Source organism: Perca flavescens, chromosome 4 (assembly GCF_004354835.1).
Source record: "Perca flavescens isolate YP-PL-M2 chromosome 4, PFLA_1.0, whole genome shotgun sequence".
Classification (NCBI taxonomy): Eukaryota; Metazoa; Chordata; class Actinopteri; order Perciformes; family Percidae; genus Perca; species Perca flavescens.
The window spans coordinates 17,333,420-17,354,245 of record NC_041334.1 but is presented as its reverse complement, the minus strand read 5'-3'; the positions used below and the strand labels follow the sequence as shown (position 1 = coordinate 17,354,245).

General features: G+C 42.1%; 1 protein-coding gene across 5 annotated transcripts in view; it reads left to right on the top strand.

The window, feature by feature from the left end:
- asic1b (acid-sensing (proton-gated) ion channel 1b) overlaps positions 1 to 20,826 on the top strand; it is a 189,362-nt gene that overhangs the window by 151,098 nt on the left and 17,438 nt on the right. For 4 of the 5 annotated variants that reach the window (XM_028576117.1, XM_028576115.1, XM_028576116.1 and 1 more), the window contains 2 exons: positions 14,971 to 15,121; positions 18,977 to 19,104. In XM_028576117.1, coding sequence (XP_028431918.1) covers positions 14,971 to 15,121; positions 18,977 to 19,104 — 279 coding nt within the window. Of the gene's footprint in view, positions 1 to 8,503; positions 9,244 to 14,970; positions 15,122 to 18,976; positions 19,105 to 20,826 lie in introns of those variants that run through there. The other variant, XM_028576114.1, reaches the window with a different exon arrangement.

Here is a 20,826-nt window from a genome sequence, read left to right as displayed (position 1 = left end):
ACTAGGCCTCTAGAGTTGATACGTAGTAACATTTGAGACTCAGTTTATGTACCCCTTCATTCACTTCTGTGGGTCCCCTCCTACAAACAAGGTCTCCCGCCTCTACCCTTGGGCTGTTGTACCCCATGAGAGAAGAGCTCAAGTTGCACTACTGGCGAATGACCAAGGATTTCGTTATTTACGTCTTTTATCAGAATGAATGTGGATCGCCTCCAAATATCTTGCTCTGGGCTCCTTCATCAAAACAACTCACCCAACGCTAGATTCCCCCGTTACATCAAATCCTAACCATAGTTTATTTGACATAACCACAATATAAACATACAGTAGTTGCTGCACACAAACACCAATACACACAACTAATAAAGTATAACAAAATAAAATCGTATTTGCGCCATTGCTTATAAGAAGCCTGACCGGACAAAAAACACGAGCATCCAGACGTTCAGACACGGCTTAAACAAACCTCCAGACATGGCTGGATTAACCTGCCAGTGGGCACCAGGACAAAATTGAGCTGATGACTTCTCTCTCTGTTTAATGTGAATGTTATGCAGAAATATTGCCTGTTCCCAGGCAGGGGTGTAACACAACATTCTGGGCCTTGTAGAAAGGCATTCTCTATGGGCCCTTCCCCGCATCCACAGCACATCCACATTCTTTTTTTTTTTTTTTTTTTTTTTTTTTTTTTTGATGGAGAACTGTGTTCAAAATGTTTTTATTTGGTATTCCAGCAGACAATCATTTGCAACTACTTTTTTTTTTTTTTTGCAAACATAAAACTGACAACTTAACAAAAATACATCTCTCTCTCAATCTCCAACCCCACCCAAAAGTGCTATCCAGTGGTAAAAGTGATGGAGAATTGGATCGGGGAGAGATCAGTGACCCGTCATTTTCATCAGATGAGGAATCTTCATCTTAGCACCCTCCTCGCTCGTATCATCGCAGCGCAGCAGCCCTTAGACGCTGACGTGACAGGTGCCTACAGTCGAGCTATACACATCCTTTTAGTTAGACCTAACTCATCTAGTAGTTTCTTTTTTTTTTTTTTAACTCTTTTTATTCGTACAGAACAATCAAGTTACAGTCTCACATGAAATATATTCGTTTTCCTTTTTTTCATTTCAAAACAAAGACCCCTGTGGTCTCCCTCCCTCAAACCCACCCTCATCAGAACCTCTGTGCATCTCAGTATGTCACCAATCAAACAAAAGATAATAGTGAGTCAACTGTACATTTACACAAAATCCAGTGATAAAATAAAATAAAATAAAAAAGCCATCCCAATAGTACATAAGATAATAATGCAGACTTCATTAGGCCTCTGCCATCAAACTGTCAAAGTGCTTTACATGTCATTAGGGAATCTCAGGAAGAGACTTAAGTTTTTCAAAATACGTTATTAAAGGGTTCCATATATCATAAAACAGGGCGTCAGACCCCCTAAGTGCATACTTTATCTTCTCCAATTTCAGATACATCATAAGATCAGTCAGCCATACAGATACTTTTGGTGGATATGGGGATTTCCAATGTAAAAGAATTTGCCGCCTGGCAATCAAAGTTGCGAAGGCTAGTACATCCTTATATCTAGCAAGCCCTACATGGTCACTCTGCACTGTTCCAAAGATTGAAGTATATACATTACGCTCACATTCTATTTCTTTCATCCCACTTTGCTTTAATCTTATCCAGAGTATTGTCACTATGGGAAGTGATGATATTATAAATTCTGGAAATAAGTCCCTTTAATTTAGAAGACACTTCCAAGATATCATCCAAACCGGATGGCTCTGGTACCTTTGGAAAAGCCGTCGAATTACTACGAATAAAGTGACGAATCTGTAAATATCTAAAATGGTTTGAGCAGGGGAGATCAAATTTTTTACATATGTCTTTGAAACTTGCAAATACACCATCCTTATAAAAATCTTTAAATCTGACAAGGCCTTGCCTTTTCCACTCCAAAAAGGTTGCATCTATTCTAGCTGGTAAAAATAAATGATTATGGCAAATTGGGGCTTGAATGGAAAAATCAGGAAGACCCAAATGTTTTCTAAATTGTAGCCAAATACGTAATGTATTGCTGACCGTTGGATTTAAGGTATGTGTTGAAATTGCCAAAGGGATTTTAGAAGTTACTAAAGCTAAGAGTGATTTTGACAGACACAAGTTATTCTCAGATTCACACCAGTCCATATCTGGAGACTGACACCAATAAAGTATTTTCTGGCAGTTAGCCGCCCAATAGTAGAACTGTAAATTTTTTTAAACCTTTAAACACAATGTTATCTACAAGAGTCCCAACATATGTCAATGTACATCAGTATGAAAGTGCCATACATTTTACAAGCTAAATAAGGCGAGTGTGCTTTTATCAATTAAGAGCGGAGTACCTAGTTATCAAGCAGACTAGATCAATTCCACCAAGCTTGTATTAAGTCCATCACCTCCCTTCACTCAGAGGACCGAATGCGCTTGTTGTAGAATTCCTGTGCTTTGTCCGGTGAATCAAAGGTGAGCATCTCTTCCCCCGAAATCACGTTCAGGCGGGCTGGATACACCAGGCGGAATTTCACTCCCTTCTCATACAACGCTCGTTTAATTCCGTTGAAAGCCCTTCGTTTTTTCGCCAGGGTAGCACTCAGGTCAGGATAGAACCGAAGGCTCACATCATGGAACTTAACCTCATGGCTCCTTGCCCAGCGCAGCGCTGCTTCTTTTTGTTGAAAACTCCGAAAGCACACCACAAATGCTCTAGCAGGCTTCCCGTGCGCTGGTCTAGAAGCCAAGGATCTATGTGCTCTCTCCAATTCAGGTGGCTCCGCGAAGACACTCGACCCCAGACAGTCCATAAGTAGCTTTTCCATGAATTTGACTGGATCCTTGCCGTTCTCACTGCCCTCCGGAATATTCACAATTCGCAGATTCGACCTGCGTGATCTGTTCTCGAGATCATCCACCCGGTCTAACAATTCTTGATTTGCCACTTTCAGCGTGTTTATCGTTACTTCAGCAGTATTCAAGTGCTCAAAGTTCTCACCAGCTATAGCCTCCGTTGATGCTAGTCTGGTTTGGAACGAGTTGACGGTATCTCGTATAGCCTCCACAGCGGTCTGGAGTGGTTTTAGCGACCCTTGAATCAACGTGGATATATCTTCCGTTAGAACAGATCTCTGCTTAGCTAGTTCAGATACCAGTTGAGGCATGGATACAACATCTTCCATCTTGCCGCCAGCCCTGTCCTCCGCCATAGCTGAAAGTTTGCTAGCAAGACTAGCCTGTCGTGTTGACAGTGTTTGCTGCGAGGATTTCGGTTTGCCACTCATTCCAGCCGTGACACAAAGTGTAGTATAGTTATCTCGCAAATGTATGATTCCTCAAAACACAAATTGAAACCCAGGGCGATGTTAAAACAGTATAATTTCAAAAGTTAACTGGGAGCTCCGTACTGCGTGCCTCACCCCCACAGTGCCATACCGGAAGTTAGCACATCCACATTCATACTAGTACAGTATCTTTTTGGGCCCTCCTCTCATAAGGGCCCTAAATAGTCCCATTTCCACCCACAGTCCAACATCCTTGGTCCCAGGTATGCTGAAGATCAGGTAATACAGCAGGACCCACCTTAAGGCCCTGATTATGTCAGTTCATATTATGCTTTGTGGTGCAAATTCCCAAAGAAAAAAATGAATTAAAATAGCACAAACCATTTGACACACAGTAAAGGTGTCCCACCAGAAAGTAGTTCTAAAAGCTCGGTGACGTAGAGAGTTCTTTCTGTTTAAGTTTGGTGTCTCATTCAGGCTTTTTCTGTGCTTCTAATGGAGTGAGTATTGCATGACTTAGAGTGGATGATGACCACTAAAGTGGGAAGCCTTGGAAAATCGTCTTAAAACCTCTATAACTTGCTCTCATGCCCACAATATTTACTTTTCATACACAATGTATGCGTCTTTTTTCAGACAATGTACTCATTTAAGCAATATTTTTGATTACATCATCTGCCTCAAAGCAACAAGATGCCCTCTTCTCCTTATCATCCACGGCAATGTTATTTCGCTTTATCCAGTCTTGAGCACAAAATGTTTTTTAAAACTGATATTAGAGTCTTTTTTAACTTTATCCACACAAAAACATGTTTACAGCTTCGGCAAAGTCTTGGGATGCTCAGAGTGAAGAGATTTCATGAATACAGTTCACAGTTTCCAACTGGGAAGCACGGAAACCAGCAGTGTGCCGCCAATCATTCTCTGAGATTCTATCTCTCCAAGCTGACTGACTGACTGAATGACAGTCTTCTACTTACGCATTCAAGCCAGCCAGTTTAGCTTGAGCAATTTAGGTTTTCAGCATTCACAAGCATTTTCTGCAGAAAATGCATTTTCTAGTTTCCCCTCTACTGTACTGTTTACTCCCCCTGGTATTTTATCAAAAACTGTAAACCATTTTATTCAATAAAAAGTTATTGAAGAGGGAAAATATAACACTCCTGACCGTTATTGCTTATTGTCTCGTTAGCTTGGTCACTAATGACACGATACACTCACAAAGTTTATTCTGTATACCTGTTTGTACCATTGACTCCTGACTCGCGACTGCAAACCATTGCAGTTGGGCTTAATGAGGGATTCTTACATTTTGTGTGTTTTCAGTTTCTGTTTTACACAAAAACTGTATAATATTAATGGACAAAGCATCCGGTTCGGCAAAGTGCTGCAAATGTGGAAGTGCCTTAAACCTGCATTCTATCTGAATTCCAGCAGGAGGCGACACGTGCAGTTGCAAAAGGAGGTCAGTTTCTGTAGAAGTCTGAGAAAGTGACCCACTCCTCACTTGATTTATTACCTCAGTAAACATTTTCATAAGGAGTTTATGGTCTCAATCGCTAGTTTTAAGTCTTCTGCAACACAGAATGATGTTCATTTATTGAATAATGGTCTCATTGATTTTAAAATCGGTGATAAAGCAGGGGGTGTTTTAGGGCGTGGCTATGATGTGATTGCCAGTGAAAGTGTGTAACGTAACGTAGAGTATAAGGGCTCCTACCTCTCATCTTAAATCATTACATCCGCAACTAGGATGGCTGCGCTAGAGCCCTGCACAGGCCAAAAACTCCGGCCCTAACCCGGCCCTGGCCCTTGGTGTTCAAGCCCTACCCGACCCCAGCCCGACAACACCTGCAATTTTTTCCTGACCCTAGACCAACATCAATCACTTTTAAGCTCTCTCTGACGCGCACGCTCTTTGATAAGCTCTCTCTCTCTGACGCTCGCTCTCTGATGCGCGCTGTCTCTGCTACACACGCAAACACACACACACGTCACACGCTACTAAGATGGGCACAATGAGGAGAGAAGCTAAAATAAGCCAGAGTCCGACCCGAGCCCGGCCCGAATGGGCTTAGCCTGTTGGGCCCCATCGGGCCCCGACGGGCTTGCAGGGCTCTAGGCTGCGCCCGTAACGGCAAACTCGACGACTCATAGCAGATCTCCACAAACCAATGGGTGACGTCACACATGCTCTGTCCATTAATATTATACAGTCTATGGTTTTACCTAAAAAATAAAGTGGTTCAGATAATCTGGCTACATTGTTTGCTTTTTTACAACCTGTCTGACTCTGATGGTCTGACTGCTGGTGTTTCTCTCTCTGACTTTTTAGTAGTCACCATGTTCCCAGTCTCAGATCAGCCTGGTCTCACGGAATTCGGTGAAATGATCACCAACTGTTAACAGCTCATTCCGTGGTGGTGGCACGGAATGTGTGAAAATTCTATGTAGCCACCACGGAAAACAATGCCAATTTAAAGTCAATGAGAAGATGACGTAGCATTAAGAGCGACTAAAGTAGCGATTAGAATAAAAGCCCAAAAATCCACATAGGGAGGTTGGCTGGGGTGGTGGATGGGTCAAACAACACAGGACTTTCACCCAGGAGACCGGGGATCGTGTCCCGCGTGTCACGTTTCCTAAACCCAACCGTCACTTTCTTCTTTTGCTAAACCTAACCATCCCGTTCTTTTACTAAACCTAACCATCCCATTCTTCTTTTCCTAAACCCAACCATCCTGTTGTTGTCCCACGTGTCATGGAAACGTAAGCCCACCCACAACCTTTTCCTAAGGGGCCGTGTTCATTTCATGGAATTCTGTGAGATCAGGTTGCTCAGATCTCAGCAATTGCCCAAGTGCTAGAAACCAGATTTCTTCTTTAGGTGGGAGAAAAATGGATTCATGCTCTCTTACTCCTCTCATTTACATATTTTCCTTCTCACCTCTTTTCCTTCAGTTACACAGTAAACTACACACACACACACACATACACTCAATGCCCAAAATTAGGGACAGAGAGTGAGAATCAGGTCTGCATGTTGTCCAGCTTTTACTCTGGATTGGAACACTGTGCCCCCCCCACCCCCAGAGAGAGAGAGAGAGAGACAGAGAGATGGGGTTCGCAATACGCTTGGTCAATGATGCGGTCAAGCCTGTGTCGCCTGGCTGAAACGGTCTTCCCTCATCACAATCAAACAGGGTCAGGGTAAAAAAAAAAACATTAAATCTAAGTTAGGCTCTTAGGGACTTCGGGAGATGCTTTAAAGACGTACAACGTGATTTGCATAATTTACCAGAAGCATCTTGACCTTTTTGTTTTCTCACTAACATTTCACAGCTTTCACTTAAACACATCACAGAAAACTGACAGTCGGGAATGTCATCTAGTGTACTGAAACCTGAGAGTCACCAAAATGTTAAGCACCCAGTGATCGTTTCTTTCTGCACTGTAATATTTAAAATTCAACTGGTGGAACAGTAATGAAATAGACTCCTGTCTCTACAGCATTGCCCTCTATGATGCAGTGTTCAATTTTGAGGAAGAATACAAATTCTGTGCCAGGAGGGATAACCGTGTGTGTGTGTGTGTGTGTGTGTGTGTGTGTGTGTGTGTGTGTGTGTGTGTGTGTGTGTGTGTGTGCGTATGACGGGCTTGAAAAGGAAGACAAATGTTCTGTAGCTACTGAAGCCAATGATTTCATTCAGCAAACAGCAGTGAGGATGAGAGAGAGAGAGAAAGTTGCAAAAAGACGTGTGTGTGTGTGTGTGTGTGTGTGTGTGCGCATGCAGGGGCAAAATTCTGGGCCTTTCTATGGGCCCCTCCACGCATCCACAGCTATTCATTCTTGCATCTTTTTGCTAGAGGGCCACATGAGGGCCCTGGGTACTCAGTCCCCTTTTCCCCCCAGTCCTATGCCCCAAAAAATCAAAGAGATAATCTATCTATAAATTGCAGGAACACCCACGTGGCGTGTGGGTGTGGGTATTAAGCGCATATCTCTCGAACCGTTAGTCCAATGGATTTCAAACCTGACAGGTGTCTTGTTATAGGCATGAGTAAGTGCAGTGCCAAGTTTGACGTTGTTTGGATAAGAAACGCAAAATAGGACTTAAACGTTTCAATGGTCCGAGCTGTTCTTATATGAATAGGTAGACTATTCCAGAGGTTTGGAGCAGCCACTGAAAAGGCTCGGTCACCTTTGGTTCTTAACCTGGATCTGGGCACATCGAGGAGCATCTGATTGGTGTGTGGACATGTAAGAGCTCCGATAAATTCGAAGGCGACAACCCATTTAAGAACAATTAATACATTTTTAAATTCAATCCTGAAACAGACAGGAAGCCAGTGGAGCATGGCCAAAACCGGTGTAATGTGGTCGCGCTTTTTAGTCCCTGTTAAAAGTCGAGCTGCTGCGTTCGTAACCGACGAAGGGATGACTGATCCAATCCGTAATACAAAGAGTTACAGTAGTCTAAACGAGATGTAACAAATGCATGTATGACTCTATCAAAGTCTTTGCGTAGGGCGTGACCTTAGCCAAACGTCTCAGCTGGAAGAAGCTGGTTTTAACAACAGAACTGATCGGTTTGCCAAATTTAAAAGCACTGTCAAAACTCACACCCAGATTCTTGGTAAAAGGACGAATATGGGAACCTGAAGTACCAAGAGCAAACTACACAGGCACTAAAATGTACAGCACGACAACAATTTCAGTCTTATTATCATTGAGACAGAGAAAATTCTGATCCAACCATATTCTGAGATCACTCAAGCAGTTCAACAAAGGCTGGGTAGTGTCCTTCTCGTTGTTTTTTACAGGCAGATTTTTTTTAACTAAATCCATTGTCTCTGGAGAATTTCTTTAGATTTTCAGAGACTGACTGCTTGTAGGCTAATTTGAATGAAATAATCCCCAGGACTCCTGTTGCTGCACAGTACTAAATCAACTACTAACCCCCCTCCCTCCCAACCCCCACCCCCCGAACAAGCTCGGGGAGCGCTGTGCGACTGACAAAATACTCCCCCATCACCGCCACAAGCCAGGCGCACAAGCTGCTGCTTGGAGGACCGAGCAGAGCTCCGTGCGCTTCTCTCTCTCTCTCTCTCTCTCTCTCTCTCTCTCTCTCTCTCTCTCTCTCTCTCTCTCTCTCTCTCTCTCTCTCTCTCTCTCTCTCTCTCTGTCTCTCCAAAGTCTCTGACAAACAGCAGCCATCTGAGAGCGCAGAGGCGAGTTTAGGCGCACTGTGCCCACAGCGGGACCGATGTTGAAAGCACGCACAAGCCTTCCTCCAAAATGTGTCAGTGCGACTCATCCGGATCGAAACCGAGACCGGGCTCCTTCACCGAAGCCGGGAAGCTCTTCTTGAAACAGACCACCTTGCATGGCTTGAGGCACATCTTCCTCAGCGGCTCCTACCCCCGGAGAGTTGCGTGGCTGCTGGCTTTCCTGGCAGCCGTGGCTCTGCTCTTCACCTGGTCCTCAAACAGAGTGCGGTACCTGCTCTCCTCGCCCGTGTACAGCAAGACGCACATGGTGTACGCCAAGCGGCTCGTTTTCCCCGCCGTCACCATCTGTAACCAGAACCTCCTGCTGCCGCGGCGCATGAAGAAGACGGACATATTCAGCGCGGGGAGGTGGCTGGGACTCTTTGGGAGGAACTGGCAGGTCTCCCCCGCTGCGAGAGAGGCGCTCACACATCTGGGAGATGGTGGAGGGGGCGCGGGGGGCGAGCCGCCCTGGTCCCCGCTGTCTCGGATTTTGGACTTCAACCACTTTCTTCCTCCTCCGCTGGAGTCCCAGCCGTCCATGAGGCAGCTGCTGGACCGGCTGGGGCACCAGCTGGAGGAGATGCTGTTGTACTGTCGCTACCAGGGAGAGCTCTGCGGGCCGCGTGATTTCAGCACCGTGAGTTCGCCAAAGTTCAATTCTTTGTTGTCGCCCCCCCCCACAGGTTGATGCCTCTTTTTCAGTCTCTGCTATGAGTCAGGAGGTGAACTGTTAGTAAATGCCTGTCAGTATTTTGTATGTGTTGCACGGATAGAAATCAACTGGCTACGTAATAAATTTGCTTTGAACACACGAAGTCACCAGGCCGTGTACACAATGCGCATTCCTATCCACTGTTGCTTGGCAATGCTCCTCAATAGTTCAATTGGGCTAACTCTCTGTTTTTACCTCTTTAGCACGCGCCATATAAATGCCCCTATAATTAATAATATTATGCTGTGTTGCACTTCATATTGAGTACAGAGATGTATCTTACATAACTGGATTTCAGCTCACAATATATCTTTATAATATTGCTGCAGTATTCCTGTTCTCCTTAATTGACTGATTAACTGCATTTCTATACAAGTGATTAGGATGGCATTTTATTTTATTTTTCATAAGCATCTGTTCTTGTCTCACTGTCTCACCCCACAGACATAAACCTTCTGTAAAGTTAAAATTGTTAATTCCAAAACAAACAATATCAAAAGTTGCATAATTTCATTGGAGATGCAGTATTCTGCATTCACCATATGGTCTGAACGGGTCCCTCTCCTGTCGTCCATCACTGCTGGATCAATGTGTGTATAAGCCTATGCTCGCAAGAGACCAATATGCCCCTAATGAAGACTTTTGATTCATTTAGCAAGGCTTTACAACTCTCCCCAACACTGTGATGGAAAACAGTTAGTGCTGGCCTCTACACTCCATCATCGCGTGAACAATGTGAAAGCCAGCGTTCCTCTCTCTTTCCCACCTCATTACGCAAATTTGTTTTCAGTTAAAGTAGGTTTTCTTCTAGTGTTTGATACACAGTTTGATGTTGGGGAATCAGTTTTTGCTGTTTGCAGCAGGCTTGATGACTGAGGGTTATTTCATGTTTTGAGAGAAATTTATAATTTGAAACTACTTGCCTCGGTGGCAGCCTTTAGTCTCTGTGTCATCAAACCATATCTCCAAATTAATCCATCAAGCAGATGCTTTTCTTCTATATTCACAAATGTATAATACATCGGGAACCGCAAAACAAGTTATCACAGTCAAACACACGTCTTCCTACCAACATCTTTAGGAACGAGTCATGCTGTACAAGGATGATCAAGAAACAGCAACCTATTTCAGAGATAAACATAATGCCGAGCTCTGAGTTTTGGGGATATGTGCTTGTGCATGGATAATCGATGATGCCCTGCTTGGCTCCAGGGCGGCCACCGCGAACTGTCGGCATGAGTCAGACCGATAGAATCAGTCCCACTTGAGATGTGAGGTGTGACCGAGGAAGGCGAGCCTGTCTGCTTACAATAGGTTTTAGGATGTATTGACGTTTGTGCAGGAAGACCCCATGTTGCTAGGTCTCTTTTGAAACTCTATAATTTTGTTCCTCTGGCATCATCAACCCATCCTTCCCTCCATGCAGCTGCTCCATCCTTCTTTATTTGTTCTTTAACAACATACATGCTTAATTCTGCTCATGCAGGCCTCTCGTCACTCAAACATTGATTTCAGTTACAAAATCCATCCGAGACATGCAATCAGCCTCAGTCCCCCCCGTGCACCCTATTGATTGACAGCTTCCCGCTCTTAAATCTTACAGGAAAGTCTAACTGAAGGTGTTTTTATACTCTATATTCCCCTTCTGGACAATCAGTGATGCTTTTCTTTGTAGATTTGGGGATGAAATGATAAGAGAAAAAGTTTTGAGTTAGCCTTGACACTCAAAGCTGCAGTATGTTTAAAGGGATTTAAACCACCGTTTGTTGAAATAGGGCTTATCACGGTCTCCCCCTGCTGTAGATAGGTGGGCCAACGCATTTTTTGTGCATGCATTGTTTTAGTCCGGTGCAACACCGGCAGCGCCACCGCTAGTTAGCTTAGCGTAGTGAATGGAATCCTATGTTGCCGGTTAGCATGTTGTGAGTAACAGTGAGCCAACAAAAAAAACAACAACAACAACCTAATTACTTGCACTAAGACAAAAAATGCATTGGTCCACCTATCGACAGCCAGGGAAGACCGTGATAAGCCCTGTTTCAACAAAAGGTGTCCCTTTAATGTTTACAGAATGGCTGCAATAAGGTGTAATCTGAGAAGTTTCAACCGTTTTAAACAGTAACGTGAACATGTGGTGTTGGTAGCTTCCTCTAGACTTGAGAATTTGCAAAGTTGCTTAAACCTGCATGAATTGATGTTTTGTCCACTTGGGGGCAGCACTACAAGCTGCAAACGCAACATTTACATATTATCACCTTATGAAGTTGGCAGTTTGGTGCTGGACAGGTAGTGTGCAGTGGGTTTATCAGAGTTTTTTTTACTGAAAACAGCTGCCTGCTCTGTCCGAAAACGATGCTGACGAGAGCGGTGAGAGTGAACTATAACCGTAAAGTTGAAGGCCGTAAAACCAAAACAATGAGCCCAAAGACACTAAAAATAACTCTGTAGAACTGAGAACTATATATACTAATCAATATATTGATTCTTTGTGGGTTCATCGCCACAGGTGACCGCTTTCACATTGCACATAAAAATGTTTTACAATATTAAAGGGAAAATTCCACTAATACTATTATATCTACCAACAGCATCATCATTGTAAGTCCATAAAGCAGTGCAACCATGCCCATTTTATTTAACAAGTGTGACTCGTTTGACTCTTTTTGACTGAGAAACTCACAGTAAGCTTTCAGCTCTCTCTACCTAAATATTCAACTCACACCTACTCTAGTCAGAAAGTGTAGTAACAGGTGGACAGAATAACCTCCTATTATATAGACGTTCAAATCTGTGCTATAGTTTTGGTTTGTGGTTGTTGTATTGGAATGTATTATAGTGTAAGATGTGAACGCTCCCTTCCCATATGGATGACGTACACTGACAGAAAGTGGATACTCCAGAACAGTAAAGTGCTACACTTCATTATCTATTAATTATATATAACACAGTGAGAACATAAGCAAATCCTATTTTTAGCTTAGTTGATTCAGTGCCAAGTACAACCCAGACAATCTTTCTTAGGTGTCTCTGTTTGTAGCTGTCACAACACATTGCACCTTCGTGCTCAGTGCTGATTTTGAAATCAATGGAGAAGGAAAGTGGTTCCCTGGCAACTTTAGGGAACAGCTTGTGCATCCTTGTCACATTGTCATGTGAAGGATAGCCGAGGGCCACCTCAACAGTCTCAGGCTGTCTCTCTGTGAATTATTTATCGAAGAGCCGGTGACATTTCTACACCCTGCGAGAACGAGAGAGGGTGATGTCTCTCTCAGTGTTTTTCTCCATAGGTGGCATTGGTTTAAATATTTAATTCCTGTGTTTACAAGTTCAGAAGATACAGTGGTTCTCATTTTAAATGCAATGTAGGCTCTGTGTGGAGCAGTATGAGAACCAAAAATGTATCCCCTCATAAAGAAACATGTTGAGCGACTGAGTGTAAACACAAAGAAGATCCTGACTCCCCAAGGTCACCACCGGCACCCACCGCCGCTGCTCTTCACATAAAGCAGCCAGCACAATATCCTGGTTACCACAGCAACTCTGACTACAGGCCTCCCTGTAGTCAATCACCACATTATCAACACATAGACACAGATGGCAAGCAAGGGGTGGCTGTACACTGTAGCCTATACACACTCCATGGGAGCATGCTCATTCATATTCTCGTACAAATGTGTGTGCATGCTCGGGCACTTGCTGAGAACGCACACTTCCACACAATCACTTACAATCTTATCACTATTTTCTTGATGCGTGTCTGCCAAATGCTTTTCTGTTTTCAGTGTGAGCAGCAAAGAGGCTCTGAATGTTGTCTCCTGTGGTCATTGTAAACGGCTAGAACAATGGAAAGAAATTGTCTTAACAAATTGGTTGGATTAAGATTTTTAAGTAACATGTGGCTTGTTTGGCTGTTGCAGGATCCCATGGGGAAAAATCTATCTAGTCTCAGAGACGTTTTTTCTCTGCAGGTTTTGCACATTCTTATCATCAGATATTTTGTGCAGCTGATGCAAGTGGTGCCTTGATATTGTAAGATGTCTTATATTCCAAAGAGATCTGATTATGGTCAGAGATGACTCCAGGGCTAAGATGGATTCAGGGGCATTTTTATTGATGTTTGTATCCTCCTCTGGAGTCACTGCACATAGGCGGGTGTTGCAGACAGTTTTTTACCCGGTTTTGCCACTTACCTACTGAAAAGGTCACATCTCGATCTCATATTGTGTCCAAATATCAGAAAGCCTTTTATTACATTTCACCACTTTGTGTCTTAAAAGCTCCCCTGGGAGGCAAATCATCATGATTCCAACTCCATTTTTTCCTGCACACTTCACTGAACAGGATTCACATTATGCTAACTTTTCCTTTGTGAGACACGGCTGTGATTTATTTTTTTTTGCTCCGTGCATCTGGTGTTTGTGACATTTGAGTAATTTGTCATGAAGTGCTAATGTCTGACTCATAAGTCACCATCAACACCTCCCTATGTGTTCCCAAGGTCCTCACAATGCATTCACAAGAAATACAGTAAAGCAACATTTTTAGGCAGTCTCAGCTAAAAAAAAAAAAAAAAAAGAAGCCTTTTGTGCAAGCTATCTGTGTTTTGATGAAGTTCTTTGTACCGCTATCTCACAATGAAGCCTTATCGTTGTGTGTACAACATTTAGACAGAGAGTGGAGGAAGAATAGGAGGAGACTTACAATATTTCAGTTATTACTTTTCAGCTGCTATTGTCATTTCTTCTCTACGAACTCCTCCTCTACTTCCTTTTACCATTTCCTCATGTGAATGTCAAAATGTTGAAGGTTAATAATAAGTTATTTGTGAGCTAGGATGCTTTGATACAGGGCTCCCAATCATGTTGCTTGACAACAAACTAAAGGAAATGATTTATTTTGGATCCTGGCCATGGCTTTCCAATTCCTAATGTCTAGGATTCGATTACACATCCATTAGTTCACTGGCAATCATGTCTTTGCCAATAGATCACAGTTTTCTGCTGCACTTTTTAGTAGCTCTCCAGTACCACTGTGCAGTATATGCCTAATCCATTAATGAGACAGAACACTCTCCAGGCATGTATTCTGAGGGCAGGTATACATATATATATAGTATTTGACAAGACTTAATCTTAATAATAATAATAATAATAATAATTGTCAGATTGACCAGTCATTAAATAATTATAAGTGGCAGCCCTAGATTTTTGTTTAAAAACAGAAATCTTTGCATTCCCTTAATTGTTAACAGTCTGTATGTGGAGTTCTCAGAAGAACTTCAATCACTTTTTGCTAGATTTACTTTGATGCCAGCAGTCGTTGTGTGTAAGGATATCCCACTCTGATATAAAAGTCATGTCATATTCACTCAAGCACATACTGTACCATGCAGCACTGAGAGGGGTGAGGGCTCCGTTTGTCAACAGCATCTCAGCACTAAGACCTCTGAGGTCTGCAGCTGACAGCTTAACAAGAACAGGTTACTGTAGGTGCTTTTTAGCTGCCTCTGTCCCCTGCTCTGCACTACATTTATCTCCAGTTTAACACTTAGCTGCAAACTGAGATGCAGCCTAAATGATGCCTTTCTCTCCTGTCATCTAGTTGTGATCATGTATCACTAAAACCCTGCATTTGTCTCTGTGTGTATTTCAGATATTCACACGCTATGGGAAGTGCTACACCTTTAATTCAGGCCAAGATGGACGACCCCTCTTGCTGACGATGAAGGGTGGGATGGGCAACGGCCTGGAACTGATGTTGGATATCCAGCAGGATGAATACTTGCCTGTATGGGGAGAGACTGGTAAGTTTACCTGGTTGTTACATCACATGAAACATCCCATTTCCAGCTTCTGAAGTTAGAACCACAAGATAGGTGTTTATGTTTGCCCTTAAGCAAGGACTTAAAAAGAGTTAAAAAAGAGGATTTTTTTAAATCAATTAAACACCAAAGTAGCCGGTTATTTTTCAGTGGTGGTGCTCTGAGAAATCTCAGGGGGAAAAAAAACTATTCCACTTTAATCCCTGAGACAAAGGCCTGACTAGGCTGTATTACACTCATTGCAAGCACTTCTACTGTAATTATAGACCAAATAGGTTTAAGATTTGTTTTATCTGTAGCAAATGTATGCTCAGAATGCACCTGAAATATTAAATTCTCTTAAATATTCTCTTCACTTTCATTAATTAGGAGGGATGATCCTGAACAATGCACGCCCTGATAATTTGAAATGCGGGATGTTATCCACTAATGTGTATAAAGACAGATGGATATTGATCAGAAGATTTCATTTCAATTTCATTGTAATACAATTGTATCACTTTTCATTCAGCTTCAGGTCCACATGAATCAAACAAGAGCACAACCATTTGCCAGATATAAAATCAATGGCGGCTACAGCCTCTTCCATTCAGGGTTGACCCTTCATCAACACAGTTAAGTCTCCTTGGGGGCCCTTACACTTTGATTTTAATGCAGCTGCATATGCTGCTCTTCGTTTGGATCAATATTTTATATGCACTGGGCACTGAATGTAAAGAGACAGCTCAGTGTGGTCACAGTAACACTCTGCACATGATCATCATTAAACATGAAGCACAATGCTATGACTGCAATATTTAAATATAACGTTGCATCTACTCCAAGCTTAAATGATTTAAAGATATTAATATATTATGCTCTGTATTTAAGATTATTAAATGATTAAAGTCTTTTACAAGTGAGGGTGTAGTAGAAACCTAAGGATGCAGTAATTACACAGTACACACACAGTCATATACTTTATTCACTTTGTTTTTTTATTTTTCTATATTATCTGAAATCTATCATGATTGTTTATGTTATTGTCACAATTTTTTTTTGAAGGGGATTGCAGGTTTTGTCATTAATGTCAAAATAATACAGATTGGCTATCGATTAGTTTAATTATATCAAAATTTAGTACCTGTTTGTTTTATCTGGCTCGATGCCGTGCAATACATAATGGGCTAGTTCGAACACCTGGGGCCTCATTTATCATAGCATGCACGTTCTGAATATGTTCGTTGGAACTGTCTCTAAGTACAAGAAAATTGGTATCCATCAAATATGTACAAGCACAACATTACACAGTGACCAACCATGGAGACATAATGTACTGTTGGTTCATGTGCAGGTTCATTTGCATACAGAAAGAATGCCAAATATGGTCAATACTTCCCTTCTGAAAGTCTTTCATGTAGAGTTACTTGTTGTGGTCAAAAGTAGCAAACAAGAAAGTATTTTTTTAAACATAAGTCTCATTTAATGGGTATTGCTAGTGTTGGTTTAGCTTCATAGTGTTCTATTTACACACTAAGTGGTTATAAGCGCTTATTACGAGCAAATGCAGTGAGACCGCGAGGGATGTGGCTACTCAGTTCGTTGAGGTTGTTAATAACCTCTCATGACGTTGCTAAAGCATTAAGTAGGCAAAACCAAACTGTCTTATTTGACACCTCTACAAGTGGGTGTCCAAAGATAAATGAATAAACATACAGTTTCGGGACCGCTGATTGACAAAGGACATTGGACAGAGTAATACTTCAGTGTAGGTCATAGATTACAAATTTGCTCATAATTTGCGTACCAAAATGTATTACCGATTACGTTTTTTTACGTATGAATGTCATTAACAGATCCTCTATCTTATATAATTTCGGAGGTGATCAGTGATAAAGTACTAGAGAAAATAGAGCTATTAAAGACATAATTTCCCTCTGGAAGAAGAGATTACTTTTTTTTTTAAATAGAAATGTCTTTAGGAACGATTGTTTACAACCCATCCATTATGACATGGTTGAGTTTAGGTTTGAGTGTCTTTAATTTGTGTGTACCACTAAGGGTTTGTTGGTTTTCCTGGTCAGAAGTGGTTCTGAATGCATACATATTCTTAAGCACAAGAAGAAGAAAATAATGAATCAGATTCTGTGCGTAGAAATAGGGGCATGCATTGTTTAAGCACAAAAAGTATGCACGGTTGATAAATGAGGCCCCGGTTCTAAATAAGAAGCTGAGTATTCCAGCCATTCATTTTTTATACCCACTTATCTCCTTCACTGTGGCATGGGGCTGGAGCATATCTGAGCATGCATTATGTGAGAGGAAGGTTGCTCCCAGGACAGGTCTCCAGTTTATGAGAGTGTTAGTCTTATACGTAGAGACTTACTTTCACACATACAGACAGTTTAGAGTTTTTATGTGCCTTTGAAGTGTTAGAGGAAACAGAAGCATTTAGAGGAAACCCAGACAGACACGGGGACAACATGCAAACTCCTCAGAGATGCAACACAGCTGGGAGCGTCAATTTCAAACCCTTCATACTGTGAGGCCACAGTGGCAACCAAAGAGAAATCCAAGAAAATGTGGGCGTGCGGGTGTGATGATGTGGTTTAATAAAATATATATCTGTAGTCTTTCACTGATCAGCTTGTGATTTTCTTGTTAAAACCATAGCAACAGTACATTATGTCTCCAGGTTAAATTGTCTACACTTTCTGTGTAATTGTTGAATACCTAAAATTATTTCACAACAAAGCACAGGCAGTGAAATAACTTTGAGGCAGCTGGACTTTCTTACGTTTAAGGTTTTCATTTTTTGTTCCAATGTTCAACCCAAATTTCATTATTCGACTGTACAAGGATGACAGATGGCCATGACTTAAAGATTGACGTGCGCTTTTGCTTGCAGGAGCTTGCGCGCTACTTATGTATATTTTGCTGCTCCATGCCCTTTAAGCATTAGTCTTGGCAGCAGCAGAAGATGGCTTTGTTTCCATTCTCAGAAGAGCAATATGTAACAGTTAAAGTCTGTCGCTCTTTGTCGAAGCTCTCATGTTGAATTCTAGCCGCATCCCTGAGCTCTTTAATTGAAAATAGGGAGAAAGTCTGGCACTTAGAGGACGATACAGAGTGACATGCGGGGAGGAAAGGCGGCAGGAAGCAGACATCCTACTTTATCCCTGAGCCAACACTCAAAGGAACTAAATCTTTTGAATCCAGCCTGCCATCACCATGATAAGCAGTTCCAGGTCTCTGCAAATATGATAGAAATATGTTTGCAAGTATAGGTTTGAGTCACCATGTCATTTTAATGTTCCCCTGATCTCAGTATCAAAGAGGCCCATCTGCTTCATTTAAAATCTAAACAGCAGAGGGCTGTATCCAAGGAAGCTGTCAGCTGTATTGATTTTCCTTTTATCCTCATCATCATTTATTTATTAATTTATCCATTCATCCAATCATAAATAAGACTCCTGTGGGGCACGTTTTCATCATCAACCGCTCTACTTAGGAAGTCCATCTTCTTTATCCTTTCACTCCTCATTCCAGCTATTGTTAATTGTGATTGTCATCCCTGGATGTCCATAGATGTAACAAATGAATAAGCAATTACTCTCTTGGAGAGCTTCTTTCCAGCTCAAATAAGACTACACATTAATGATGGTTTATAATTTGTCATGGTATTTTTCTTTTTTTTTCCGGCTTGTTTTTTTACTCAATGGCTGAAGATGTTCCACTGCTGCAAAGCTTTTCTTCATTTGATTAACAACAACTGTTGCTGGGTAGATCATGCAGACCAATGTGTCCATACAGATCATCATCCCTGTTGTAAATGTCCTAACCTCTTCTTGTCAACAGACGAGACGTCGTTTGAAGCAGGGATCAAAGTTCAGATCCACACCCAGGACGAGCCGCCGTTCATAGACCAGCTGGGCTTTGGAGTGGCGCCAGGATTTCAGACTTTTGTCTCCTGTCAGGAACAACGGGTACGTCTTGATGAAGTTGAAAGAAATGAAATACAGAAAATACAAGAATATATCTCAGCACATTTTGTCTGGGAGAATCCCTATGTTAATATTGGCCTTTTAATTTAATTCTGAGGGTTTTGTGTCTGTAATTCAAACAATAACATAAAAGGAGCCCATCAGTTTTAAAGTGTAACTAAACCCCCAAACCACGTTTTCAGCTGATAACCAATGTATATAGGTATTTAGTAGTTTTGTTGATGGCTTCAATTGAATTAAATTGAATTGAATTCAGGTCCAAATCTTGACTTTTTAGTGCAAAGTATTTTAATTCTACATATTGTGTTATAAATATGCATAGCGAGATTAGCGACCGCCTTCTACAGGTTGAAACCCGGCTGTTGCAATTGAATTTTGGTAACGGCTGATCTGGTGTCAGATGGCATGTTGTCTGGGTCGTGTTGACCAGCTCTGTCTGTGTATACTGCCGTACGTGCAGATGAACGTCGCCAGTGCCCGGAGGTCCCCGTTTACCCGCCAGCAAAACTCTGCTTGATAATTGCGTCACCCAGTTGAAAATCACCGACTTTTCCTCTGCAGCGTTTAAATGCCATTGAAACCATACACGACACTGGCTTAGCTGCGTCATCCTCCCCAGCTCTGCCCTCTTGTCCATATATATGGCCACTTCTGGCTCCAAAATATCAAGATGGCGACGGCCAAAATGCCAACTCTCGGATTTAAAACGGCCTTCCAGTGTCCACAAACCAATGGGTAACGTCACTAATGCTTCGTCCATTATTTTTACAGTCTATGGAAAAAACTCTGGGGTTTAGTTATTCTTTAATAATAATAATAATGATGATAATAACCTTTATTTGTATAGCTTTTTTTTTCAAAACAATGTTGCAAACAAAAGCAAAAAAGACTTAGACATTAATGTAATACTGTCAGTTTTTCAATAGGCAAAAGCATTTTAATGTGAAATTCAGTTTTCACTCTAACACCTTCAAATTGGATTGCTTTTCTGTCCCAGATGTCTGTTTACATGGACACTTAGAATTTTATGAGGAAATTGTTATGCAAACATCTTATCTAGGGTAAACATACATCAATTCACAAAGTGGCTAATATAATCAGTGATGCATCCTGGGATCATTGTGGGTGTTTCTGGGCTTTTAACATCCTGCATGGCCCAGGTGACCCTGCTAGGGTTGATCAAGCCCAGGTCTGTGTCCCAGTACCACTCACGCTCTCCTGCATACTAGAGCTGAAGATCTTTGCCCGAACCCGACGGGACCCGACGGGTTCGGGCTTAATTTATATAATTTTTCACGGGCTCGGGCCGGGCTCGGGCTTGCGCTTCGGGCTGCATGGTATATGAGCGGTCAGGTGATGCGTTTCGATTAGCGTGAAAATGGATCCTGAGGAGGTGAAACGGAGGCTGGTCTCTGGAGGACTTAATTCATTTCTATGTTCCAACTTCCTAGTGGCCGATAGCCTCCGTTATTTATGAATAAATGATGTTAAAAAATGTATAAATTACTCATTTTTTTACGAAAGACAAAGGAGCTGTGTGCGTGCGGCGCAGTCTCTTTTTTCTTTCTCTCCCTTTTCCGCCGAGTGGTGCGTGTGCCCGCTCGCGGTGCGAAGCGCGTGTCCGACACTCTAATGATGCTGATAGACGGCCTTTACAGTCGGGCTGTAAACGGGTTCGGGCTTTTAAAAAACTGTCAATCAAAA